General features: G+C 39.9%; 1 protein-coding gene across 2 annotated transcripts; it reads left to right on the top strand.

Moving 5' to 3' along the window:
* The first annotated feature begins 213 nt into the window (after positions 1–213).
* LOC131427098 (titin-like) lies at positions 214–27780 on the top strand. Of its 2 annotated transcripts, XM_058590019.1 has the most exons (8): positions 214–652; positions 1223–2537; positions 2602–3968; positions 9593–10982; positions 26299–26492; positions 26552–26703; positions 26766–26975; positions 27037–27780. In XM_058590019.1, exons 1-8 carry the CDS (start codon positions 601–603, stop codon positions 27496–27498), a joined length of 5142 nt encoding a protein of 1713 aa, XP_058446002.1. In that variant the 5' UTR covers positions 214–600; the 3' UTR covers positions 27499–27780. The 2 variants fall into 2 exon arrangements, with proteins under 2 accessions (XP_058446002.1, XP_058446004.1); XM_058590021.1 differs by lacking the exons at positions 26299–26492; positions 26552–26703; positions 26766–26975; positions 27037–27780 and adding an exon at positions 17287–18891.

Genomic DNA, 27780 nt, shown 5'->3' with positions numbered 1-27780 from the left:
TCGAATATTTACATTTTTGCTATAAATTTTTATTCGGTGGCTTGTGCCAAAAGACACTATTTATTTCAATTTTACTCTGATTTTTCAATTATCTGTATGAAATGCGTTTATGCGTTTTGATTCAATCGGTTCTGGTTCTATTGGAACTTTGTGTTTCTGAATAGAAATTCTACAGTTTAGAGCTGACAGCTCTGGCTGAAGTTGAGTTGTCACCGTTCTTGGCAACGCTGGCTCGCGTGCATTGAAAAAGCAAAGCGACTCGTTCGGGCTCGGCTAAACAAAAATTAACTGTGTTTTTCGCTGAAATCAGTGTCGAAAAAGTTAAAAGAGAGCGCAAATCAATATAGTGATTGTGAAAACAGTGAAAGTTGATTGGTGGAAGTGGATTTACATGTTTAAAACTGCCGGGAAATATTTAGCTTCTGGGCTGCTGCTGGACATCTTTCTTCGTTCTGTGTGAAATACTTGGCATAAGGGGACAGCGTTCCATCGCTTTAGTAGGTGTGAAAGAGATACCGGATTGTAAAACTTGCCGGGAGTGAGCGAAACGACGACGAGGCAGTAAACCAGAAAAAGTTTCGGCGTTATAGCAAAGGAAAAATGGATGCGGAATCGAACTTGACGGAGAAGATCACCGTTTCTTCCAATAGTGGTAAGTTGCACGTTACGACGGTAATGTTTCGGCTGAGCAGCTTTTCGGCGAGAAAATGTCACTATTGATTTATATTCCCTGGGTTGATGGCGGGGCCAACAGGTAATATTTTCCCCTTGTCTCTTTGACGGGCTCTTCGTGTTCTTCTTTTCACCACTGTTCGGCTTCAGAGGCAGCTTCTGCAAAAATCTTGACAACGAACTGTGGCGCTGCTTGCTGCTGCACCAACACTAGTGTGGCTTTCCTTTTTTTTATTAATCACTTGTATGTGTGCTGCTGCATTTAAAGCGAGTGTTTTTGCTTACAAATTTCCTGATGCCACCGAGGGGTTGGCGAGTTGGATTTTTTTTGGTTCGGGTTCATTTGACACATTGGATTAGTATGATAAAACTGTTTTTGAAGTATTGAAAATCAAAACTGCCATTTTTTATTTAAAAAAATATCAAAAACAAATGGTATGAAATTGCATATCGAAATGAAAATTTAACGATCGAATCTTGAAAATCCAACAGAATTTATTTTAGGCTAATTAAACAACTTTTAATATAATCAAATTTATTTTTCCCTTAGATCCCACACCGAGTGAGCCGATTGATCCGGCTGTGCTAAAAGAAAAGGTTGCCGATGAGCTAAAATCAGCTGCCACGATGAAGGGCGGTGGAGACGGGTTGGATTCTCCACCTGAGAAGGATGATCTCCTAGAACAGCTAGATCGTATTGAAGCTAGTTCGGAAGTTGTGAAACCAGCAGCTGGAGGTGCAAATCCCGACAACGATGTCGATATGGAGAACGATGATCTGATTCAGCGGCTGGAAGCCATGGAAAAAGGTGATGAAGAAGAAACAGCTTCCAACAGCGGGAAAATGAACGATGCGACTGCTGATGTGGCCCATCAGAATGGACTGGAAAAGAGTAACGAAGCGGATTCTTTATCGGAGGAAGAAAAGCCAGCAATCGACGATGACAAAATGGATATCGTCGATGGAGGTACGGAGAAAAAGGATGATGTTTCTTCGTCTGATTCAGCCGCAGTAGGAACGACAACGAACGGTGGACCAGATCATGAGCAACCGGATGAACCATCGAGCTCTGTCAAGCGACGACATTCAGAAGACGAAGAAGCGGTTGAACCTTCAAGCAAGAAGCTTCATGTAGAAGAAAGTTCCACTCATAGCATTGAAAATCCGGTAGAAAAAAACATACCAGTTCCGGAAAAGCCGACGGAAAAAATCGATGAACCCACGGTAGAAAGCGATAAAACTGCTGAACCAGAGAAAGTTGAGGAATCTCCAACCGAAAATGAGCAATCTGCAATTGCCGATAAAACAGTAGAAAAATCGGTTGTAGAACCAGAACTTTTGGTGGAAGAAAAATCATCGATCACTGATGATAAATCGAAAGCGGAGACACATGACCCTGCAGAAGAATCTGTACCTCCACCGGGTCCGGATCCTGTGGACTTGGCTTCACCGGAAATTAAGGAAACTCCCGATAATCCTAGTGTGGTTGACATTCCTTCGCCTGATGACAGGGAACCAAAAGAAACTACAGACTCTGTAGCACCTGCAAGTATGCGATCAGAATCGGAAGAAATAATAGACGAGGAAAAGCTTCTGGAAAGTGATTCTAAATCTACTGAGTCCGACGTGGATCTAACATCTCCGGCTGAGACCGAAAAACTAGTGGAATCAGAATCAATTGCAGTCGATCAACCACAGGAAAAAACAGAAACAGAACAGGCTGAACAAGAGAAAAAACTTGTCGATCAAAATCCGGAATCAAAAGAAGTTGTTTCCAACGAAAAACCAGATCAAACATCTGCCAACGTTGCTGACAACGAAAATGTTGAAGATGGACTAGAAGTAAACGATCATTCTTCCCAAGAGTAAGTAGTTTACAGATAAACTATAGAATCGTTAGGTTTGAATTTCATATATCCTTTATTACAGCAAACAGGACAACATCGAAACCGCCGCAGAAGTACAGCCTGAAAAAGCACCAGTCATTGAAGAAACATCCGTATTAAACCCCCCGCCAGAAGATGTTCCTAAAACGGTAGAAAAAGAAGATGCCCAACCGGAGCCATCCTGCGATCCCCAGCAGGAAAACGAAGTAGAACCGAAATCCGAGTCGCTTCCAGATACCGAACCTAACACGGAGCCAAAACTATCTCCGGTGGAAGAGCAACCATCTAGCTCACTTCCGGTATCCGAATTGAAAAATGAAAACACCATCACATCTTCCTCGGAACCGAAGGAACCCGTTGAAACAAGTTCCACCGACACGATCGAGTCAGCTGAACAGCCTACCGAAGCCGACACGGTTACCAGCTCCGATGAGAAACCTTCAGCAGTGGATGCAGATCCAGTCGTAGAGGTTGACTCAACACCCGAAGTGGAGGTTGCAGTTCCTGCTGTTGTTGGCAAGCAACCGGAAGAATCCGACGAAGCCATGGAAGTAGATGTGGAACCCACGATTGAAGAGCCTTCTCAGGTGGCAGTTTCCGAAGCTCCTTGCATTAAAAAGCAAGCTTTCGAATGCACAGATAAGGATGATGAAGAGGTCAAGGAAACGACTTCAGCACAAGACGATGTAGTGTCGGTTCCTTCCCCGAAACCAGCTGCCGTCGCTTCGAACCCAATCGAAAAGGCAGAATCCATGGAGGTTGATTCCGATCCAGTACCTACACAAAGCGGTCCCAGCGATGGAGATGTGACGGAAAGTATGAACACTACCAGCGACGAGGCATTCGAATCTCTTGACAAGGCCGACTCAGCCATCGTTGCCGACAGCCAGAGTGATGCTGATGTTGCTACAACATCAGCGCATAACAAAAACCTGGATGCAACGGCTAGATCCGAGAGTGAATCCAAAGTGGACACAGCGAAACTGCTCGATGACAGTATTGAATGTTCACTACCAACTTCCAGTTCGGATAAACTGGCCGATCGGCTGAAGCAACGTTTGGATATGATCTCGAATGGAAGCAGCACACCGAATACTGCCGTCAGTTCCAGCAATGTTTACAATTCTACACCGATTCAGAAGCAGTTTGAAATCAGTTCGGAAAATGTAAGCAAAATTACCCGCCACTCGGTGGATAACAGTCAGCAGGAGGAAGACGAACACAGCGCTATTGTTGCGGACAATTCCACCGTCGACGAAAAGGATACCACAGTTGCGTCCACATCGGGGGTTACCGGTTCATCCGAGATGGAAAAGGAAACATCCACCGCGACCAAGGACACGGTCACCGTTGTCAAAGATGAGAGCAGTTTGAAGACAACGGAATCATCCGAGGTGGATTCATGTACCGGTAAGTCTTGAGGGGAGAGAAAGAGGGACTGATCTAGAGGGTTTGTTTTCAAACATGACTGTTTCTATTGTTTTTGCATTTACGTTTCATCTTTGAATCATTCGTGCATAACATTTCATGTTGAACTGCTAATTGGTGTAATCGCTAAACAGACGTGAAGCTATCTCTACTTGCAAGCCTTCAATTTGTTCCGAGTCACAGTACCTTTACTGATGAAGTTCAGAACGTAAAGTAAATACTAGTGCTGGCAAAATCATGATCAGAAAAAAAAATGTTTCATTATCACTCGATTGCGGTGGCATTTTCCATGTCTTATCATCATTTTTCTGATGGGAGGTGTAGTGGATGAGATGGGAAAATAACACAAAACAAGTAGAAACAACCTCGATTTGCATTCTCGAAATAATACTGAACAATCTGCAGTTGCCAAAGTGCACATTTCATAAAACCTCCAACTCAGTTCGGTTTTACATCTCATCCAAGTCAGTCGATAAACAAAACCGCTTACGTTGGAAACAGAAGAAACCAAGTACAGTATTGTGTAGTGAACAATAGACCTCGAAAATGAGTGAACCAAACGAACAAAAGCTACCGTCGACACGAAAGAATACAATTGTTGTTGACTTCAGGCAGTGCAAAATTCGACCTTCGATACGAGAACTTGAAGGTTTGCTTAAGGAGCAAATGCAGCTGGACATTAAACGTGTGCATTTACTTCAATGCAATAAGACGAATAATGTTGTGTACATCCAGTTTTATAAAGAGTTGGATGCAATTCAATATGCCAAAGACAATAATAATGTGCACTATGTGGAACACGAGAACATTAGGTACAACATTCCAGTATATATGGATGATAGTGCTATAGAAGTGCGTGTGCATGATCTTCACTCAAGCGTCACCGATTCTTATATTCGCAAAATTATGTCCCAATACGGAGAGATTCTCTCTATCGAAAAAGAAAAGTGGAAGAATTTTTTCCCCGGTATTATAAATGGCGTACGTTTATTACGCATACACTTGAAGAAGCCTATACCTTCTTATGTGATTTTCGGTCAAGATACAAGAATTCCGTGCAAATCACTTGTTACCTATGACAATCAGATGGCCACATGTCAGTATTGTCAAAAAGCTGTTCACTACGGTAAGCCATGTGATAAACTGGACAAGGAGACAAGTACACCAAAGGACAACAGTGCTTCCGTCACACCAACCCAAAGCAACCCCAGTACACCTGTAACAGTCACCAACAACAGTGAAGCATCCCCTTCAACGAAACCATCCAACGTATCCCCTATAGAACAAAGTGCATTAGCGGCAGTGAACAACTTACCATCCAACCAACCAGCAACTGCAAACAATGTACAACAAAGCTCATCTCCAGCAACTAACAATGAAACCAACAACAATACCATCGATGTGGCAATGGATGACGAGACGAACCACGAACGAAGTGCCCCTCAATCCTCGCAGGAGGGAAATGGAAGCTCCTCTCCCCCTAGAAAAAGGGTGACAACGAGATCCAACTCAAAAAAAAAAATTATTTAAAAAATCGGCTCAATCGGCCACGTAAAGCTTGTACGCAAATAGGCCTGAATAAAAAAAATATCTTTTAAATAATAAAACCTCCAACTCGTGAAAGGACTCGACACAACTCTGCATTCCCGGAGAAACTGCTAAAACATTTAGGGGTAAAAACAGAAAGAATTCATTCATTCCAGGAAGAACGTTGAAACCCTCTGACTGTACCTCCTTACCACATTGGGTGAGAAACAATAGATTATCTTTCAATTTTAGCTCTCCATACACAGATTCAACCATGTATGAAGAATTAAAACCCCGGATACGTAATTGCATCAATGCGGGACGGTTACATATCAGATAATATGAAGTACCATAATCGCAATCACACGAATAATACTCAGCACGTTGAATAGTATGCGATGAATATAATCGGAAGTTGGATCTTTGCTTTTCAAGTAGAGAAAATGTTGCATCAACGATTAGCGCTTCGCCATTCCCTCTGGTGAATTTTGTACATCATTATCTATCACATACTGCGCTCGATTTTAATTGCTTACAGAATGTCAGCATTACAACGGACGGCACTGCTGCGCAGACGTTCTCTAATGTAATGAGCTACACAGTCGACTACTTTGTACCGAAACGATCGATTCGGCAGACCCGGCATCCACCATGGCAAACTGCCGAAGTGCCTAAATATCTATAACTCATTGAATTGCATCAATATTGACGAAGACTACTCCAGGTCCTTATTTCGAATGTCACCTCGCTACGGAAGTGTTCCCCAATTTATAGGAAGCTTCCTACCACCACAGTATTACTTCCCTCAGCAATAAACCAAAGCTTTTCGAAAAGGTTATACTGACACAGATTTTCAATCACTGCAAGCAATATATCGTCGACACTCAATACGGTTTCATGCCTAACCGCTCTACAACCACAGATTAACTATCGGTTTTGTCTTATGTGACTGATGTAATGTCTAACGGTTTACGAACGGAAGTTATCTGTACAGATCTTTCCTCCGCTTTCGATATAAACAACCACGATATCACGATTGCGAAATTGGACAGACTCACATTGCCAAATTGGACAAGATCACACTTCCGGAGAATTCCTCGCATCATCCGGGATACAACAGGGAAGGCACCTCGAACCGTTAATATTTTCACTGTACTTCAATTTTGCCCTGGAAGGTTCGCGCTTATCGTTTGCTGATGATGTCTAGGTCTACCACATCATCCGCAACTTAGAAAACGCTACCTTCTTGCTGCGGCAATTGTTAATCTTTACAGAGTGATGTAAAGTTAACCGTATGAAAGTTAATCACAAGTGCTCGACCATTACGTTCACTAGGATGAAAGTGCCATTCCATGTCGAATACTTTCTACATAGACGATCCTTGATAGGAAGGTCGACTATCGTTAAGGATCTTGGCATCCATCTCGATGAACAACTGAAAAGAGTCTGCGTCTTCTAAGTTGCGGTTGATGTGGTAGGTTTTAACATCATCAGCAAACTCAGTTCGTGTTCGCATCTCACCCGACATAGTCGAAAATCGCTTACGGTCGAAACAACAGAAACAAAGACAATACGCCAGTGAACAATAGAGTGTACGGAATGGTCAAATACGATTTAACAAAGCCTGAAACTTGGCCTGCAAGACCGAATTCAATTTGTATAGGTTTCAAGCGTTGCAAAGTTAGAACAGCAGCAAATGAAATTGAAATCTTACTTAAAGAACGAATGCATCTAGACGCTAATAATGTAAGTAAGATTCAATTCAACAAGGCGTCTAACTGTGTGTACATTATGTTTAAACGTGAAAGCGATGCACTTGCATTCGCTTCGGTTTACAACAAGGTGCACAGCGTTGAGTGTGACAACATTAAAAACAAAATCCCTGTGCACATGGTAGACAATGCCATAGAAGTACGCGTGCATGACCTTCCCCCGCAGGCCACCGATAAGTTCGTTCGGGAGAATATGTCGCAGTACGGTGAAATCCTTTCCATCGAAGGGTGGCGGAATTTTTTCCCCGGCATCCGGAATGGCGTGCGAGTTGTGCGTATGTAACTACGTAAGGCAATTCCATCTTACATCATTTGTGGTCAAGGTGGGACACGTCCGTGTAAAACTTTGATTACCTATGAAAATCAGCTGGTTACATGTCAGTTTTGTGAACAACCTGCACACTACGGTAAACCTTGCACTGAAACTGCGAAAAAGACATCTTCAAACAAAGACAAGGTCAACCGTTCAACAACGAAAACTGGTGAGCGCAGTACTCATGTTTCACCATCAAACCAACCAGCAACTGCAAACAAGGAAAACGAAACGAAGACGAACACCAACAACAATACAACCGATGAGGCAATGGATGACGAAACGAGCCACGAACAAAGTGCCCCTCAATCCTCGCAGAAATAAAATGGAAGCTCTTCTCCTAGAAAAAGAGTGACAACGAGATCCACTTAAAAAAATTCTTTATTAAAAAAATCGGCTAATTCGGCCACGTAAAGCTTGTACGCAAATAGGCCTGAATAAAAATATCTAAAAAAATCATCAGCAAACGATAAGCAAGGACCTCCCAAAACAAATTTGGCATCCTTGAAGTACATTAAATTTATTAACGGTCCGAGATGACTACCCTGCGGTATACATTCAAATAACACATCAGTTACATTGTAGCTAAAACTTCCCGTAGCTTAGGATTCTATGCACTTTACAGACGTACACAGTCCAAAATCCCTTCATTGTTCGCATGTTCGTTCTACTCTCGAATATTGCTCGGCAGTTTGGAATCCCTGCTGCCTGAACGGTGCTAATAGAATTGAGGCAATACAACGGCATGATCGACGGAATTATCATTAAGACAAAATTGTGTCTGTTGATAGATTGTAAAAAATAAATAGTTTAGTTCAATATCTAGAAAAAAAACATGATATCCATAGAAGTAGCCATGTGATAGTGAAGTTCGCTATGTCCAGTCAGAGCTCTGATTAGAGTAGCGGTGATCCTTGGAAAAATACGGTCGGCGTTTTGATATTTCCAGATTCAAATGTGGTAAAAATGCTTTTGTCTCAGCGCAGGTTTGCAAGCTCATCCAACTTACCAAAAGCTATTTTCTTTGCAGAACCAGATAAACGACATCGTCAGTGTTTAAGAAAGATAAAGATTTTGCGGCAAATAGGCCGACCAATAGACATACTTTCTGTCTTAGTTGTCAATTAGTCAGCCAAATTGTGACAGGGATTTTAGAGTTCCGCAAGGGCAAAGCCCACTAATGTTCCGTTTACGATTGTGTTATTTAAGCACATGCAGCCAATTAGTCATCGGCACGGCGATACACCTTGACTTACGAGCTCCTGTTTTAGTGGCCTTTTACGACATGGAGCAGGAAACCAGTGGATCAATTGATAGTTGAAACAATTTGGACTTATACCACCATTTTACATTTTTCCATATTGAGTCACTCTACGCTTATTAAAAATGTTAAAATTTCAAAATACAAAGTGCTATTGATTTATTAATAGATAGAGCATTACAAATAGTCAAACATATTACATTTTCTCGTATTGGGCCAGCCTACATTATTAAAAATACCTGAAATTATCAATTTTTTCACTAATCAACAAAGCATCATTGTGCAAGAGTTCAGTTTATGTTCAACGGCGAATTTATTCATCAAGTGTTCTCCTAAGGGTTGAGTAATAACGGATATGAAAATTCATTTTCTGCACAAAAATCATTTCAGATTTATTTCATGTGTGAATTTTTTTCTTAAAGATCGAGGAGAATGTTCGCTAGTGAACTTTTCACGACTGATTCATTCCCACGTAGGATCAGTTTCAGTGAGTATCTCGCATTCAAAAAAATCAGTGAATTTTTTGCTTCAGTGAATTTTCTGGTCGAAAAATTTCAGTAGCGATTTTCGAAATCATTATTTATTTCCATAACTCTTATAAAGACACTGATCAACTGAGTGGCGTGGCAGTTCAACATGGACTGCTGTGTGCTGACGAGTTAAAGACGAAACGTATATACAAAATAATAGTGATGGATGCATAATCAACTTTTTTTTTACTTCTACATTACAGCTTCTTCCGCTCTCAACACGGCCGACGAGACGAACATGTACGCCACCAATGCGCGAAAATTCAACGGCATCTCTTCCACTTCCGGCTCGGAGCTGGACGATAAATCGGGCGCCCCATCGACGAGCATTACGACGGCAGCAGCCACCACAACCACGACCGTCAACAAGCTGGACCTTACTGCGGCTTTGACATCCGAGGAAGCCTTGTACGAGGTTAGTGTTTGGTTCGAAGGAACAGAGCTGCAATTTTTGTCCGTCGAAAGACTGGAACACAAATCTCCGCCAGTTGGTGCTGCTGCTGGAACGGCAGTGACTGGTTCGACGCATGACCTAACCGATTCCTCAAAACAGTCCTCCAACGGAAGCGTCGGTAGTCTCGGTCCGTTTTCACTTCCACCGCCCCGTCCGGCAATAGATTCGGCTATGTCACATTCGAGCACAACCGAGAGCTCCTCCGGAACGAGTCACCTCAAGGCATCACTGTCCAAAAGCAAACATACAGTACGAGGTGCCAAGGCGCTTGCGAGTCTGATGGTTGAGGAGTTCACCAAAATTAAACGAGCCCTCGGCAAAGACGATGATCTTTCCGATGCTGAACCGGACAAGTCAACGGCAATGAAAACGCCCAAGGGTCGACCTTCTTCTGCTGCGAAGAAGACCACTGCCGGACGAAAGCGGACACATTCGGACGTTGCCGAAGAGGAAGAACCAAAAGCGAAACAATCGGCAAAGCAAGCGAAAAAGGGTCAGAAGTCCGTCGTCACCGAATCGCCCGAAGTCGACGAAACCCCCAAGGAGGACACCTCGAACTACCTCTGCTGTCTGGCACGATGGTCCGATCGGAAGTATTACGCTGGAAAGGTTACGGGATTCAAAGGTGACAACAAATATATGGTACTATTCGAGGATGGTGCTTCCAAAGCGCTCTCAAAGGACGTGATTGTGATTGGCGATAAAGACACACTGCCAATCAAGGGACACTCCGTCCATGCATTAACGGGTGGAGACACGTACGAGCCCGGTTTCGTACAGGAAATCAAGCGAAATGAAGACAACGAAGTGGTGTACGCAGTGCTTCTCGATGAGGGAACCGTCGAAGTGACTGCCTCCGATTTGTATCTGACTGAAGAACAGGCAAAGGCGATAAACAAGGCGTGCAAGGCACTGGAAACCGGCGATGAATTGCAATCACCTCAGAGCAGTGGAAAACGGGGTGGAAGCGCTGCCAACACTCCACTTCTCAAAACTCCGGACGAACCGTTGGTGGCCAGTGCCGAGAAGGGATCTCGGTCAACCAGGAGCAAGCGAGGTGGGGACAAACCGCAGACACCGGTCACACCGGAGGCTGGCTACTCGGGCGGTGTCGCCAAGAAGGGACGGCGTGGTCGAAGGTAAGATTTGTTTGAATGACGAAGTCTCATCGTTACAAAGAATTCAGCCTTGTGGTCATTTATCGAACCAGAGAGGGATTGTTTTTTTTCCTTCTGATGCACCAATCTGTATAAGATGTTACAAAAATTGACAACGTTAAAAAAACATCAAATCATGACCTTCAAAAAAGATATTTTATATGTGGCATCCTACAATGCATTTTATTGTAATTTATATCCTACTTAAGTAATGGTTTGTCAAATTCAGTCTTCGATATAATTACCCAAGATATTACTATTGTTGGATTAAAAAGACTTAGGTTCGGTTCAAACATCCTTCGATGAATCGACGTTTAGCAGCGAGAATCGACAATTACGTTTCCAATGAGTTTTGCGTTTCTTCCGGAATTCCGCAAGGTAGTCATCTTGGGCCTTTAATATTCTTACTGTACTTTAACTACATTATATTTTCTCTGGTGGTCTTCATCCATAGTGTTGCGTGCTGATGACGTTAATATTTATTGTTATATTCAAAGGCCGAGTAAATTACGTATTACGCTTACCAAGAAAAGGGAACCTTTCATTCCGGCTACTTTCTGGAATGATCCTTAATAGTACGACATGCGTTGAAGACCTTAATGTTTTTTTTTTCTCGTAAAGCTATATAGTTTTCAAAGCTTCTCGGGGTGTATGATTTGTATATGAGAATGAATGACTATTTTACTAATATATACTGGTTCCAATTTCATTATTGTTCACTTGTGCATTTTACCCTTGAGTACGGCTCTGTCGTTTGGGATCCTCGCTTTGGTATTACATTCCTATAGTGGAATTTGACCTTCTGTTTCAACAGACTTCGCAGCCGATTCAGCGCGTACAGAACCATTGTATGGCTGGTGCTACGATCCTACTGACACTACGAATACCGCCAACGGTGCTCAATGCAAAATTTCGTACTCGAACGATATAATACGATTCGAATGAAATACCGAATCGAGGTGAATGATGATCGAAAGGGAAAGCCAAGTCTGAGAATTTACAGTTTCCCCTGGTTCGAAAAGCTCGTAGTGCTCGTTTGCGCATGAGATCCCGCCACGATCCAATGCAGGGAACACTTCTTTGATGGCGAGAAAGCAAGATTTCGCTAACCGTTCTTCGCTTTTCCTGCTGAATAACGCTCAGCTAATGGAGAACCCCATTCTACATCATTCCAATGACATGTGCACGAATAGTAAACTTGGGCGACTAATGATTAACCTCTCCGTCACTTGTTTCTGAGTGAGTATTATCTTCTTGCAATAGTCCTTGCCTTTCGGTATCTTCAAATTTGTTGGGTTGACCTGTTTGTTCTTTGTATTTGACACAATGAAATTCGACGGGTCTGAGCAGCACTGTTTTTTAAGCAAAGTTTTGAATCAATACTTCCCGCAGATGCTCTTTACTTGGTAAGAGTTTCAATATGTTCACTTTACTGAATGTATGGGCACTACCTTGCAGCATCAAATGGTTTTATTTTCCACATTAGTTGGTATGTTCAGTTTCGAATCGAGCTGCTTACTGTTAGGCTAAAAATTGTATATAAATTGAGCATTAAACTTTGTTAAGTTGAATTTCTTTACTTTCTTTACATCAAGATTCATTTACTTCTTTGAAAAAATCGTTTTTTTTTTGTACTGCAGGGCATATTAGATAACGCTTGAAAGTCACATGGCAATCAAAGAGTTCCCGGTTTGACAAAAAACGACATTTTTGCCTTTCTTTTGAAGAAAAGCTATGCAATTAATGTGAAAGCCGACTTTTGAATCGAAGTCGGGAAGGCTGGCTGGAACGATTTTTACTAACTTAGGTGCAAACGAAAGACACTATTTTTCCAAAGATTTTTTTTTCGAATTCCATTTGTATCTAACTTCCGGTTCCCGAATTACTACTGCACATTCAACAGTTTGCTTTTATTGAAGAACAGATAAATTCTCTAAAATAGTAAAATTCTTCAAGCTCACAAGTCTTGTAAGTTACTAACCATACAAGCCCACAAAGTGGAGCTCACTCACTTTTCTTTGTGATGGCTCAATCGGTTCTTTTTTTTTTCAAACTTAGATTCATATGGAAGGTTTCACGATCCTTTGCACAATTCCAGAATTTTGTTCTAATGTGCATGATGTAAGAATTTGGTTCAAAACTATTTCAATTTACTGGTCCTGTTCTGCAAGTACCAGAAATAGTAGATAAAAACTCCGAAAAGAAACTCATTTCACATTCACAGAGATGACACAACCGATTTTCACATGCTAAGGTCCAAATAAAAGGTATTCCGGAACTACTGGTTTGAAATTTTAAACCGTCATTCAGAGTGACACTGCAAAATGTAAAAAACTTCTAATTTTGTATCAAAACTATTTCGATTTGTAGATTATGCTTGTTTATAACCGAACAAATATTTGTTTCTTTTTAATAAATAATTTTTTTCTGTGAAACGTTACAGAAATGAGAACAATTTCTTTTTCCCAAATTTCGATGTTATTTATCAAGATATACTAATTCAATTTTTTTGTAAAATATCTCTTTAATCTTATCTTTGTGTAGTACATCAACGTTTTACATTACAAGTGTTTTGATCCATTGGCCCTTCATCTTTGTTGTTCATACGATTGGTTATTAGTTATAGGTGTTGTAGTTACTCTTGTTCTAAATACTAATGTTTAATCATAATATTCATTATACCTTTGTAAAATACCGTGTAGCTCCGAAAATCCGCGTAAAAAATCGTCTTCTAAAATGCACATGAAAAAATCGCATAAGTTCGGTTATCCGTGTAAAAAAACGCATAAAAAACTAAATAACTTTAAAAATCCGCGTAAAAAATTCACGTAACTTTGCATAAATTCGGAGATCCGCGTTAAAAATCGTGTTACTTCGGAAAATCGCATGAAAAAAAAATTGCGTAACTTAGGAAGTTCGCGCAAAAAAAGAATAACTTCAGTAATCCGCCCGAACGAACGCATTACTTCGGAAATCCACGGGAAAAATCGTGTTACGTCGGAAATCCTCGTGAAAAAAAGTCACGTAACTTCTGAAATCCGCATAAAAAATCACTTTACTTCGGAAATCCGTGTGAAAAAAGTATAACTTCGGGAATTCGCATAAAAAAACGCGTTACATCGAAAATCTTAGTGAAAAACGCGTAAGTCGAAAATCCGCCTGCAAAAAAATCGTGTTACTTCGAAAGTCCGTGTAAAAAACGCAAATCTACGAAACAAGGGCGTAACTTTGGAAATCCGCGTAAAAAATCGTGTTACTTAGGAAATCCGCGTGAAAAAAAAAATCGCGTAGCTTCGGAGATTCGCATAAAACGCGTAACATCTAAAATTTGTTAAAAAAGCATCAAAAATTGTAAAAAATGCGTAACTTTAGATATCCGCGTTAAAAAAACCGCAGATAAGAATTGTGTAACTTAGGAAATCCGTGTAAAAAAAACGCGTAACTTCAGAAATCCGCATAAAAATTTTTTTACTTCGGAAATCCGTGTGAAAAAAGTGTAACATCGAAAATTTGCATGAAAAAACGCATAACATCGAAAATCCTTGTAAAAAACGCGTGTGTCGAAAATCCGCCTGCAAAAAAATCGTGTTACTTCGAAAATCCATGTAAAAAAACGCAAATCTACGTAACAAGGGCATAACTTTGGAAATCCGCGTGAAAAAAAAACGCGTAGTTTCGGAGATTCGCATAAATCGCGTAACATCTAAAATTTGTTACAAAAGCATCAAAAATTGTAAAAAATGCGTAACTTTAGATATCCGCGTTAAAAAAACGCATATAAGAATTGTGTAACTTAAGAAATCCGTGTGAAAAAAAGGCGTAACTTCAGAAATCCGCATAAAAATTTTTTTACTTCGGAAATCCGAGTGAAAAAAGTGTAACATCGAAAATTTGCATGAAAAAACGCATAACATCGAAAATCCTTGTAAAAAACGCGTGTGTCGAAAATCCGCCTGCAAAAAAATCGTGTTACTTCGAAAATCCATGTAAAAAAACGCAAATCTACGTAACAAGGGCATAACTTTGGAAATCCGCGTGAAAAAAAAACGCGTAGTTTCGGAGATTCGCATAAATCGCGTAACATCTAAAATTTGTTACAAAAGCATCAAAAATTGTAAAAAATGCGTAACTTCAGATATCCGCGTTAAAAAAACGCATATAAGAATTGTGTAACTTAAGAAATCCGTGTGAAAAAAAGGCGTAACTTCAGAAATCCGCATAAAAAATTTCTTTACTTTGAAAATCCGTGTGAAAAAAGTGTAACATCGAAAATTTGCATAAAAAAACGCATATCATCGAAAATCCTTGTAAAAAACGCGTGAGTCGAAAATCCGCCTGCAAAACAATCGTGTTACTTCGAAAATCCATGTGAAAAAAACGCAAATCTACGTAACAAGGGCATAACTTTGGAAATCCGCGTGAAAAATAAATCGGAGATTCGCATAAAACGCGTAACATCTAAAATTTGTTAAAAAAAACATCAAAAATTGCAAAAACGTGTAACTTTAGATATCAGCGTTAAAAAAAACCGCGCATATGGATTGTGTAACTTAAGAAATCCGTGTAAAAAAACACGTAACTTCGGGAATCCACGTGAAAAAAAAATGCGTAACTTCGGAAATCCACACAAAAAACACATAAAAAACAAGTAACTTGAAAAATCTACGTAAAAAAGGCGTAACTTCTAAAATCCATGTGAAAAATTGTGTTAGTTCAGAAATCTGTATAAAAATCACGTAAGTTCGGAAATCCACCTAAAAAAATAACATAAAAAACGCCTTAAAGAAATAGCACAAAAAACACCTAAGAAGAAAAGAAGAGTAGTATACATTGAAGTCTTTTTTTATGCGAGTTCACGTACCGCATAAAAAAACGCAAAACTCTGAAAATTCGCATAAAAAACCGCATAATTCTGAATCTGCATAAAAAAAACCGCTGAACTCTGAAATTTGCATTAAAAAACCGCATAACTCTGAAATTTGCATTAAAAAACCGCATAACTCTGAATCTGCATAAAAAAACCGCTGAAGGGAACTCGCATAACTCTGAAAATTTGCATAAAAAACCGCAGTGTAATATAAACTTATGAAAAAGCTTCCGGACCAACAGCCTCATTTGGTCGGTCAGAGCGAGATGCAATAATGGTTGATTTGCTTGGAGCAGCCATTTCTTAGGTTGAACCGAATTTTGTGCATGAAAGCATGTCTGATTCGGGAGATGTAATCTTATAGGTTACGTATCCGAAAAAATTTCTCTGAAATGCATGAATCAATTTCTAAAGTACCTTATGATAAAAAAAGAACCGGAATTTTCATTTTAAAATTCCCGCGCTTGACCAATCGGTAAAGTTTTATTCTCTCAACGTTGGCAACACTTTTACACACATTCTGTCAAATTTTGACGCATATCGTACGATTAGTTTTTGTTTGGCGTCTATACAAAGAAGTTGAAAAATTTTCGTGTGGCGATTTTTATAATGGATGAAAATTTAGAACAACGTGCGTGCATCAAATTTGTGTTGCAAATGAATTTAAGTGTTCCGAAACGTTGAAAATGTTATAGACGCCAAACAAAAACTAATCGTCCGATATGCGTCAAAATTTGACAGAATGTGTATAAAAGTGTTGCCAACGTTGAGAGAATAAAACTTTACCGATTGGACAAGCGCGGGAATTTTAAAATGAAAATTCCGGTTCTTTTTTGATCATAAGGTATTATAGACGCGTTTGAGGCCTAACAATACTAATGGCAAACACTATTTGTAGTGAAGTTATAATCATATAAATGGTTTAATGAAACTATTTAAACGCTTAGAGAAAGGCATTATCACACTTTAATGTGGATTAAGAAGAGTTTTTTTCTATTGTTTCTAATTTTCAAAAGTAACTTTTGCCAAATGACATCTGAACGTTGTCTCTATTTAACGCTGGATAGATTAAATAAGTGTGATACTTTCTGTCTGTCGGACCGGGGATTCATTGACCGACATGTTGATGATTGACTCTGGTCGCGAGAACACCATTGCAGGAGTCTTTTTTTCATTAGGTTTGCCAATATCTACATCGTCTTATGAATAACAGCACTATCTGATTCTTTGTTTCTGCCGTCCCAGTCGTAAACAAGTTATGACTGTATTGAACGAGACACGATCGCAAACCGATCAGTTACCAGAAATTCAGAATCAGAAAATGGTTCCCGGAATGATATTCTCAAACAACAGTCCCCGTTCACCATTCAACTCGCAACCCATACCGACAAAAGTTTAATCAATTTTCTATACTTCTAGGCTTTCATAAACGCCCCCATTTCGGTGCGATGCTCAAGCCCGGCATACGTAGTTTACATAAGTAATATGACATCAATATGCAGATATAAAACCAACACAATTTATAGTCAATAGAAGCAACAAATACTAAATTTTAGCTATATTCCAATCATAATCAAAGTTGAGGAAAGTGCTACCGTGACAAAAAAAAAACAAACAAACAAACAACAACTGCAACAAAGCAGTGGGAGCGTCGCTGAAAAGTGAAGAAAAAAGGAAATTAACTTTTAGATAAAGAAAAACCCTGCCACCACACAACAGTCACCAATCATGCTCTAGAGTATTATTGAAATAATACTATACTTAACTAAATTATACTGAACATAACGAGAACGTCGCGATTTGGCGCAGCTTATAAAGAATATCAAATTTCGCACTAGGCGTGATTTAGGCAGATCGAATGTGTCATGTTTTAGCATCCAGGAAAATCAAACGAAGGCTCGCCAATTTTTGCATTTCGGTGTTACTGCGATTCAGAGAAGGAAGGCGGTGCTCCTCAGAAAGCTTAGTTTTACTCGCAAGCCAACACCGCGACAGTGACAAACACGCGAATGAATTTGGTCAGATTTTTTGGCATTCCTACAAACCAACAGAAACTAGGTCGGAACAAATTGACTTTATTTATAATTTTCTACTACTTTTAAACGGTAGATTTAGGTTAACATTTCTACAATCAGTTCGCACGCTAACGGAAACGGATTTATTTCAATGACAAAGCGTGTGAATCTTCGTCTATCTTTTAGTCTCTTACTGTACCATTTACGACGAGATAGTTTGACAGCGAATGTACTAGGTTTTAGAAATCTAAACAAGTGAAATGTTTTGTGACGAAACAATACAATCTGTGTTCTATGATAGTCTCTTTTTTTTTCTTCTTCCCTCGATCCGATGGTTCTAAGAATTTCTTCCGCACTGGACAGGGCATAGTATTTACTAGCAAAGCCACCGAGTAAGGAAAGCGGGAGAAAAAAAAAACGCGCAGTGTGAGGTAAATGTTCCAGACTCCTTTTCAATAGACCAGGATAATATATAAAAAAAAACAAAACAAAACTACAAATCTCCGTCGTAATTCGACTAGTAGCATAGCGTATAAGAGAATGAACGTATCTTCTATTGTAGCAGGGTAATCGAGAGACAGCAACCAGCAACAGAAAAAAAGTATACAGATAAAACAGCAGATAGAGATGGATGTTCGTTTCTCGTTGGGCACTAAGCGGAGAACTAAAAATATGAAACGTTCCAAAACAAATGCAAAATTGGCTTACAAAGTTAAAACACTCTCGTAGTACACACTCTCTATTGACGTAACTAAATTAGTCCCAGCAGTGGTCGCTGTTTATGATCGTTAAATCGAGTGAAAAGGTGTGAAAAATCTCTTGCAACTGCTATATCGGTATTATTTAAAGGACACTAAGTAGAATCAGAATATACAGTACATAAACAAACAAGCAGAAAAAAAAATAAACGCTAACTAAATAAGCGTTGAAAGGAGCAAGAAACTATACTGGAAATAGAAATTTTAAAAATTAAAGAATACAAAAATAAAACGTAAATATTCTTAACAAATCATATTCGTTGTGTACTGATTCGTTTTAGTTTTAGTTTGTTTGCATGCAGAACCCGTTTATCCGACAATTCCCTGGTTTATGGTCTAGGATAGAAAAACCAAAAATGGACGAGAGTTAGATGACGGAAGGAAAAGAGAATTATGATCCCGTTGGTGTACGGGGAATGCCAAAACATTTGACCATTTTTATTTTGTAGTATCGTTTGTAAGTTTGTTGTACGTTTACTTCCAAAATTTTCCCGGTGGCAACAGTCATTCTCTTTTCCGACCCTTGTCTCGACGCTCTCCTGTTTAAATGGCAGAAAAAAAATTCTTCGTTGGGCTTTCAGATTCTTCAAGGGACGTAGACTTACTAACGGTTTCGCAAAAAAATACCTTCGAAGGAAAGGGGGTCGTTTAACTTCGAGTTTCAATGCTATTGGGTTTAAAATCAGGTTTTAAGGCCTTTTCCGCTGAAACCATGATTTTGTTGTAGAAAATTGATAGAACGAATTTCATTGAAAGTACTGCTCATTGCTTTCTACAAGTTTTGCCCGCCTGCGAGCAATTTCTTTACAGGGTCCGGCACTCGAAGTGTAACCAATTAAAAAGGCCATAAATTCAGTTTGGAAAATTACTTTTACTTAATTCAAAGTACAAAATGTGTAAAAATAATACAAAATTCAGAATCAATTCACTTTTGCTCGATATGACCACCTTTTGTTTTGACTTGATGACTTGAGAGAGCGAAGGAGTTGCTTCGTTTGGCCGAATGTGACTTGCAGGTGTATTTTGGCCCACTCGCGGACAATAACTTTTTTCAGCGCCTCGAGACTGGTGTATCTTTTAGTTCGGACTTTGCTCTCCAAAATGGTCCAAAGAGAATAATCCATTGGATTCGCATCTGGTGAATTCGAGAGCCATTGTGTGGACGTGATGAAGTTCGGAACGTTGTTTTTCAGCCATTCTTGGTTCACTCGAGCTTTGTGAGACGGTGCCGAGTCCTGCTGAAACGTCCATGGTCTGCCACCGAAATGTTTGTCTGCCCACGGCTTCAAAGCAACCTCCAGAATACTTTCTCGATAATATGTCGCATTTACCTTGACGCCAGGCTCGATGAAAACGATTGGAGAGCGCCCATCTGCGGTTACAGCGGCCCAAACCATTATCTGTTGCGGGTGCTGCCTCCTGGTGGCCAATCGATGACTCAAATTCTCGTATGAACGGTCGGTCAAGTAAACCCTATCGTTTTGAGAGTTTACGAATTGCTTAATTGGAAAAATTTTCTCGTCAGAAAATACAATGTTCGGAAATTGACCGCTTTCGGCCAAACGAAGCAACTCCTTCGCTCTCTCAAGTCATCAAGTCAAGGCAAAAGGTTGTCATATCGAGCAAAAGTGAATTGATTCTGAATTTTGTATTATTTTTACACATTTTGTACTTTGAATTAAGTAAAAGTAATTTTCCAAACTGAATTTATGGCCTTTTTAATTGGTTACACTTCGAGTGCCGGACCCTGTATCTTCCATTTAATAGAACAACTGTTTGCCAGCAAGGTATTAGTTGTCAGAACTGATAGCAATCGGAAGGTGTTAGATCTGGACTGTATTGTGGGCGAGATAGCTTCCATTTCAGTATTATGAGGTAAGTTTTGACAGGGCTTGCAATGGGCGATTGCACATTCATTCTGTAACTCGATAAAGTCTCGTTTTTCCACGTTCAGTTTTCATACATATAAAACTTTATTAAAACCTGTTTTGATCTACCCAGTGGTGTAATGATACCTTTCTAACTACTGATAATAATTTGAACTTTAGCATCGTTACCTCAAATGATAATTTGAAATTTATATTACACTTGATCCTCCTAACAACGGTTCTAAAGTCGGTTTTCGCATAACCTTTCTATATGAGAAAGACAAACAGATTTTCGATCTTCAAAAAACATTTTTGGGAGACAAAAGCTGGATGAATGTTTTGGTGCTAGTGCTCCTTCAGAGTACACCCGGAAGTAGTGGCTTCGATTTTACAGATGAAAAAGATATCCTGCTGCTGTGTGCCGCACATGCATACTCAGTAGAGTTCAATTTCTTAAACCCGAATCTGATCCGTACCCGATAAAAAAAATTAAAATTGACCCATACCCGACCCGAACCCGAAAAAACGGGTTCAAATACCAGAAACTTCTTCAATTGTTCTTCAATCGAACCCGACCCAAACTCGTTCAAAATGAAAAAATCGTCACCCGTACCCGACCAATACCGGTTTCAGGTACAAATACTCGAAACCCGATCATCTCTAATACTCAGAACTAAAAAGACGAACGCGAGCACACTTCGCAAGCATTTTCGGATATGTGATTAGATTCGGTTGAACGTTTGGTGTCGATTGACGAATCCATTATTATACGCCAGAGAACTGAAAGATTACCCAACAGTGCTCCAAAGCGGTCTAGGGAAACGTCATGAAATCGGTTCTTTGGCAACGTCAAGGTATAGTTTTCGGGGACTACTTCGAATAAGGAAAAACACCATCAACAGCAAGTGTAAGTGTGTATTATTGAAGCGATTGAAATCTGAAACAATTCGTGTTTTCGAGACAATGCGCCGGATCACGTGAACTTCATTGTAGAGTTCTGAGCGCTACTTTTCAAACCGGAAACCAGGAACCGCAGAGAATATTAACTAATATGACCTACAAATTGGAATAGTTTTCATGCGCCCTAATAAGACTTCTTCTGTTTTTCTGTCACGAGTCGAAACAAGGGAGCCACCTCGGACCGTTCCTTCTAATGCTATTCGTAAATGGTCTATGCAGTGAATTATCGTCATTTAAAGTTGTGTAGGAAGTTTATCTAAAAACATATCGCATCATCGCAAGCCTTGTGAATTGTGGTGCCGTACAAATGGATATTGAAAAGGGTCTCATACATATGTGATCAGAACGACTTCCAGTTTGTTTTTGTTAAAGCGAAAGCCTTTGAAATTGTATGACTCATCAAACACAGTTGCGGATTCTTTTGTGAAACTCGATTTCGAAAACTCAAAGATGGTACTTGTGTCCTTAACGACGTCGCACGCTCCGGAAAGTGAAAATTGTTTAATGGCGCTCGATTGAAATCATTATCAGTGTTGGTAATTGCCGAAAATTTGACAGAAGCTGTTATATTGCTATCTATATTGTATACAACACCGTGAGAGAATTTTGCTACATTTCTCCGCTCCACTTCATACTCTGAATATTTAACGCCCTTGAAAAAAATGTACAGTCTGATAATGATCGTTGCTGTGTGGAATTTCCCAAGAGAGAATCGCAAGTTGACAACTATCGCAGAAAATCGAGTCGATGATTCAACTTGATGATTCCATACTAGGTTGCAATATTTCAAAACCCTTGTGTGGAGCATTCACAGACATTTTCATAGACACAACTTATACAAAGGTTATATGCACATAGTTAGAATAAGCGGCAATAGTAAAATGATTCTATCGCAATTATCAACTGCCTGTATAGAATCGAATCGCGAAACGAGAATAAGCGACCATTTGTTGCTTCAGAGAGGATCCCCACAGCAGCGGGCTAACCTTTGATTCTCAAAAATGTCATCGAGAGAAATTCGCTCTCGCACTGCTGTCGATTCTATGTTAAATGAGCCATGCCGGGTTTTTGTTATTGCGATGATATCCGTCTCTCTTTGATTGCACTGATTCAATCGTGTGAAGCCTCAGCGTCGACCGCACGTCCAAATCGATACGATTGGGAGGTCTGACTGTGTGTGGGGTGGAACCATACCGTTGTAATCTATACTGAAATGCTCCTCTACACCGTTCCGTTGCATGGGAGTATAAAAATGTATTCCGAAAAGCTGCCTAAAGTCTACCAGCGCATAAGTTTCATCGTCCATTATATCGCAGGAAAACTTCAAATAATCGCGATACATCTTGCGGGCCCGAGGTTTAGCCGTCACCTTGCCGGTGTTCGGAAGTATGAAAGAGAGCTGGAGACATTTTTTATTTCTCTAGCCACAGTACGTACCGAAAGATCTGGCCTTTTTTTTGCTTTACCTTCGCGTTTTTCTGGTGGTTCCTGAAATCCGTTTTTGTTCCGCTCTGAGCCTTTCTGGCTGTTGTCAAACGTGTATCGCAAGATTTAACAACGTTATGGACAGTGCTTGCAGGAAAATCTTAAAACAAGACCTGACAGCTGGCTTCTTATTCTTCCTTCATCGTTCTGCTTATCGTCATCCTAATCATTGGATTACTTCGATTTAAAATTTGCATTCTGTAATTCGATCGAGTGATGATTTTGTATGGAAAACTCGAACTCAATCAAGATACAGAATGCAAAATTTTGCAATCGATCGAAATAATCCGATTCGAACGAAATTCAGAATCGGGGTGATAATGTGGGTTTCCAGAATCATAAATAAACATTAAGAATATAAAAGTAAATTCGTTCAATAGCGGGACTATTATTTTCCTTATTGTCTGGACGGAGTTATCAAAACATTCTGACATAAAATTGGAACAAAGACAGCCTGCAGTTACCAGGTATTGTCTTAGGGAAAACCAAGCCTTTTACTGACAGTACCGAATTTTCATTACCTTCGCACACAATTACTTTTAGAGCTTGCTCTTCTTTCGACGCCATCTGAAAGCTCGAAGAATCACTAAAAATTTATTTTACACGATAAACAGACCAATCTGCGAAATATTTTAGTCGTTGATGAAGTATTTCCAGAGATATACGTGTTTAGGTATGTCCAGATTTTGTCGCGAACAAGCGCGAACCCGACAGAAACAGGTTTTGAAGAAAGCCTCTCTCTCTCTTTTTTACACAGATTGAAATCTCTACTTGGATGTCTGTTCTTTGTCCCTGTAATTTGAAATAGCTTGTCGTCGAATTGAGAAAAATTGGTGGTTGCAGTCATACCTATATTGACGCTGTAGGAGATTGCACCTGATTTTAACGTAATTGAATGAAAGTAAAAAAAACGAGAAATAGAATTTGAAACAATTTTCGTTTTATTTCTTTTCGAATTTTCACTACAGTGACTTCTTGTCTATTTAACAGGCTGTACATCGGAAATAATAAATTTAGATTACATCGCGCCACTAGTTTACTAGACTAAAGCGCTCACTAAATGTATTTGCCATGGTAGCGGAACAGCACAAAAAATCACTATTTTGATCTGATTCAGCTTCATACCACTAATTAATTAACAAGCTTGCTGGAACGGTATAAAAGCTAAGTCGGTGCCTTTTGTCCCCAAAACTATTAATACGTTGAACTGTTCTGAACTCTACTTAATCGAGAACTATTGGGTCATGATTAAACAGAAACTCAGACAGAGCAAGTAGAAAGTAAGCGATGACAATAAAATTCTTAGGGTGTAAATAATCAATGAATGAGAGGTACCGGATATGACTGTACAAGTTTTCATGGACGACGTGAAGCAGAAATGCCTAGACCAAACAACCTCCAGTAGTTAGTACAATGTATGTAAATTAAGTTCAAAGCAAAGTCTGGGCATTACATTCCTTTCGTAGAATTTGGCCTTTCTGTTTCAACAGACTTCGCAGCCGATTTTTAGTGTACAGAATCATTGCATGGCTAGTACTACCAAAGATAAATAATAAAGACATGTACGTGCATATAAATATTTGTGAAAAATGTGGTTCGTTCCCGGTACCTTCTGAAATGACCGCACTCACCGCTTGGTGGAGCGCGAGAATAATTGCATTGTTATCATTTCAACCAAAGTGTGCCATAAAATCTTAATATATACAAATGAGCTACCGAATCGAAAGGGTTCTCACGGTTTGACGTTTGCATTATGAATGTATGATGGGAACTCAGCAGTGCAACCAATTTATCACCATTGGTGCCAGTTTCACGGAGGACCGTAGATGTCCGCCAAAAAAAGTTCGTGACTGTCATGTCTGGAATTTCGTTTGTGGTACTACGATCCTACTGACACTATGAATCCTGGAAGTCGTGACTACAAGGGGCTCCAAAAGAAACTGCGGCCTAAAAAGATTCACCCTCGTACCAAATGTACCATGTGCAAAAGATCGGTTATCCTCTACGGATACGAAACATGGATCATGCTTGAGGAGGAGCGGCAAGCACTGAAAGTTTTTTCGTCGATGTGCAGAAGAACGCTGTGTTGCGATCCTGAAAAATGTTGCGATCCTGAAAGTGTGGAGCGCAGCGGGTAAGAACTGGTGAACATCGAACGTGATCGAGGAAGAAGAGCGGCTTCCACAAACCGAGTATTGTGGCGTACAATTGTAGATTATGTGTTATCTTAAACTGTGATGTAGTGCAAGTAATTGACTGTGAATAATAGAAGTCGGACCCAAATGATACCCTATTGAATGATCTTCGCAGCTGTGTGTGAAGTACAGCAAAAATCAGTAGCCGAAGTGGCTTCCCTGTAGAATTCCAGATATTATTTGGGACTCCAAGACGTCAATTACTGAAAAGTGATTGTATTCAACGAAAGACGTTGATTGATTTCCTGAAAAAAAAATCAAGTGTAACAATACTGTTGGTCGTTAATGATCTGACGTTTCCTGCTCATCTGAGCATGGGAGGAATAAATGTATCGAGCGTCTTGGTCGTTGACGAACGCGCTGATGACATGTGAAAATATTTAAAATCAACGTCCCTGATTTAGATTTTTAGAAACCAACAAAATGTACCTCCTGATCCTGGTCGTATTCGTTGATAATTAAAGGGTGATATTTTAGAGGTATAAGACTTGGTATAAGGTATAAAAATTTGAGGAAATTAATGAAATCTTTATTGGAATCGATAGAACGATCAATATAATTTAATGTTTGAAGATGATTTCATGCTCAAAGTCCAACTATGGTCTATTCTCTCCAACATATCGGCCGGTATTTCACGAATAATGCCACCGGCCCACAATCCTCACCAAACCGCGATTTTTTTTTGGGATGCATTGGTAGCTCTTGCAATGCTTCTGGCTGGTCTTCACTACAGATGCGACAATTTTGCTTGTTGACGTATCCATTCAACCAGCAATGGGCTTCGTCGCTGAACACTATTTTTCGATAAGCAAGTGGTTCTTTCTCCAACTTTGCCAGCGCTCATTTATGATTAAATTATAGAACAAACTGAACAAGTTTTATAATGGCTCACGACATGATTCACGCGTTATCTGTCAAAAACAGTGTTCCCAAAAAGATACCCACAAATAATCACCCGTTAATAACGTTTTAGGTAATTTATGTCTGTGGGCCGGCTGCCGAGAATGAAGAGTACGTTTTAATAAACATGTATATATCTTCACCGGACAGACAACAACTGTGGTCATGGGCACTGGTCACATTCATTGAACAGGGAAAAGACAATTTTTTATAAATAATACAAACTTAATCTTTAAACTACTTTTTCCAGTAAAGCGCAACAACAGCAGCAGCAACAACAACAGATCTTGCTTCAGGCGAGTACCATTTCCGAAAGCAGCGACATTTCGGACACGCTCGAAGAAGTGGATGTTCCCGCACCGCCTAGTCCAGAATCTGGTCTCGAAGCTGTAGATGGAGTGCAGCCTGAACTGCAGCGAACAGAAAAAGAATCCGAAATTAGAAGTACACTCTAATTGAAATCATACTCTTCGATCTAGTAATGATTTGGATTCAAATTTCAGAAATGTATCTCGTAGCAGAATATCTTGGCAATGGTCACGACCGTGGTTTGGAAGAGCTGTTGGGACCCCTCCCAGGCAGTAAGATTTTGTTTAAAAATAAACATTTCATCCTTACATGCACCATTCCACCCAGAGGAAGTTCCACCAATGTGGTAATTGTTATCGTTTTCGTTTAGTGAACAGGCGGGTTATCTGAGGCAAAATTTGGTTTCAGGACAAAGACTCCATGAAGAACAAGTATCACCGTTTCAGTATGGCGCCCTTCGTTAAGGAACATCTGCGACAACAGATCGAAGCTGGAGGAGGCAAAGTTTACGTGCATTTCGAGGACATTCCAAAAACGAAATACAAACAGTGCAAGCTGATTGCTCCTCATCCGTCAGCAACTGCAAAATATGTGCAATGTCTAGCAGTCGACATTCCAGTAAGTATCGCTAAATTCGAGTCACAATCTCGTTAACATAATTGTTCTCCCCGATTCATAGGCCGTATCGCATGAGTGGATCATCGAGTGCTGCCGAAAGCTCACACTGCTCGATTTCAAACCGTACGCACTGCCAGCCGGCTGGTCACTAATCGAGGAACGGTACATTCGTTGGAATTGTGGACGAAACATCGATCAACGATCCTCTGCGAACCCGTTTACCGGTTATTGCATTCAGATTGCAAGTCTCAACAAAGACTTTACCGAATTTTGGAGCAGGGTATGCAAATTGGCTGGTGCTACCATTAGAATTATCAAGTCCGAACTGGACCTAACACCAAACTTGTCTGGTTACATGTTAACGGACCAGGAGTTCCCAGAGAATATAAAACTAAGCGCAACCCGATACGGGTTGCTAATCGTATCTACGGTGTGGGTAGTGCAAAGTCTGATCGTTGGCAAAATTCGTCAGCCTGATAGTCATGAGAAGCTAACTCAGATATACCAGGACGATGATTACTAAGGCACCTGAATCGAGACTGTAGCTTCGTATTGAATTTAATGTTATTGTTACTATTTCTCGTTCTGTAAACCGTCTAGAGCATGTGTTCTAATGTTCATTTTGGGTGCTTATTAAGCCTATTTTCGTTTGACATCTACTGGAAGCAAATCAAATCGTAGCGATTTAATATGTTCCTGAACCTAGTTTTATCTGTAACAACTGAAATAATTTATATTAGAGGTAAATGGATACCGTATGTGTAATAGTTAAAAATAGTATTAAACGTACATTTACTGCAATGAC

The sequence above is a fragment of the Malaya genurostris genome, chromosome 2 (genome assembly GCF_030247185.1).
Source record: "Malaya genurostris strain Urasoe2022 chromosome 2, Malgen_1.1, whole genome shotgun sequence".
Classification (NCBI taxonomy): Eukaryota; Metazoa; Arthropoda; class Insecta; order Diptera; family Culicidae; genus Malaya; species Malaya genurostris.
Note: the sequence above shows the minus strand (reverse complement) of the source record. Positions and strands in the feature narration are given on the sequence as shown.

Coding starts and splice junctions, on each gene's coding strand:
- LOC131427098 (XM_058590019.1), top strand. CDS start 601: ATGGATGCGGAATCGAACTTGACGGAGAAGATCACCGTTTCTTCCAAT. Junction 2,538..2,601: donor AACGATCATTCTTCCCAAGA/GTAAGTAGTTTA, acceptor CCTTTATTACAG/CAAACAGGACAACATCGAAA. Junction 3,969..9,592: donor CGAGGTGGATTCATGTACCG/GTAAGTCTTGAG, acceptor TCTACATTACAG/CTTCTTCCGCTCTCAACACG.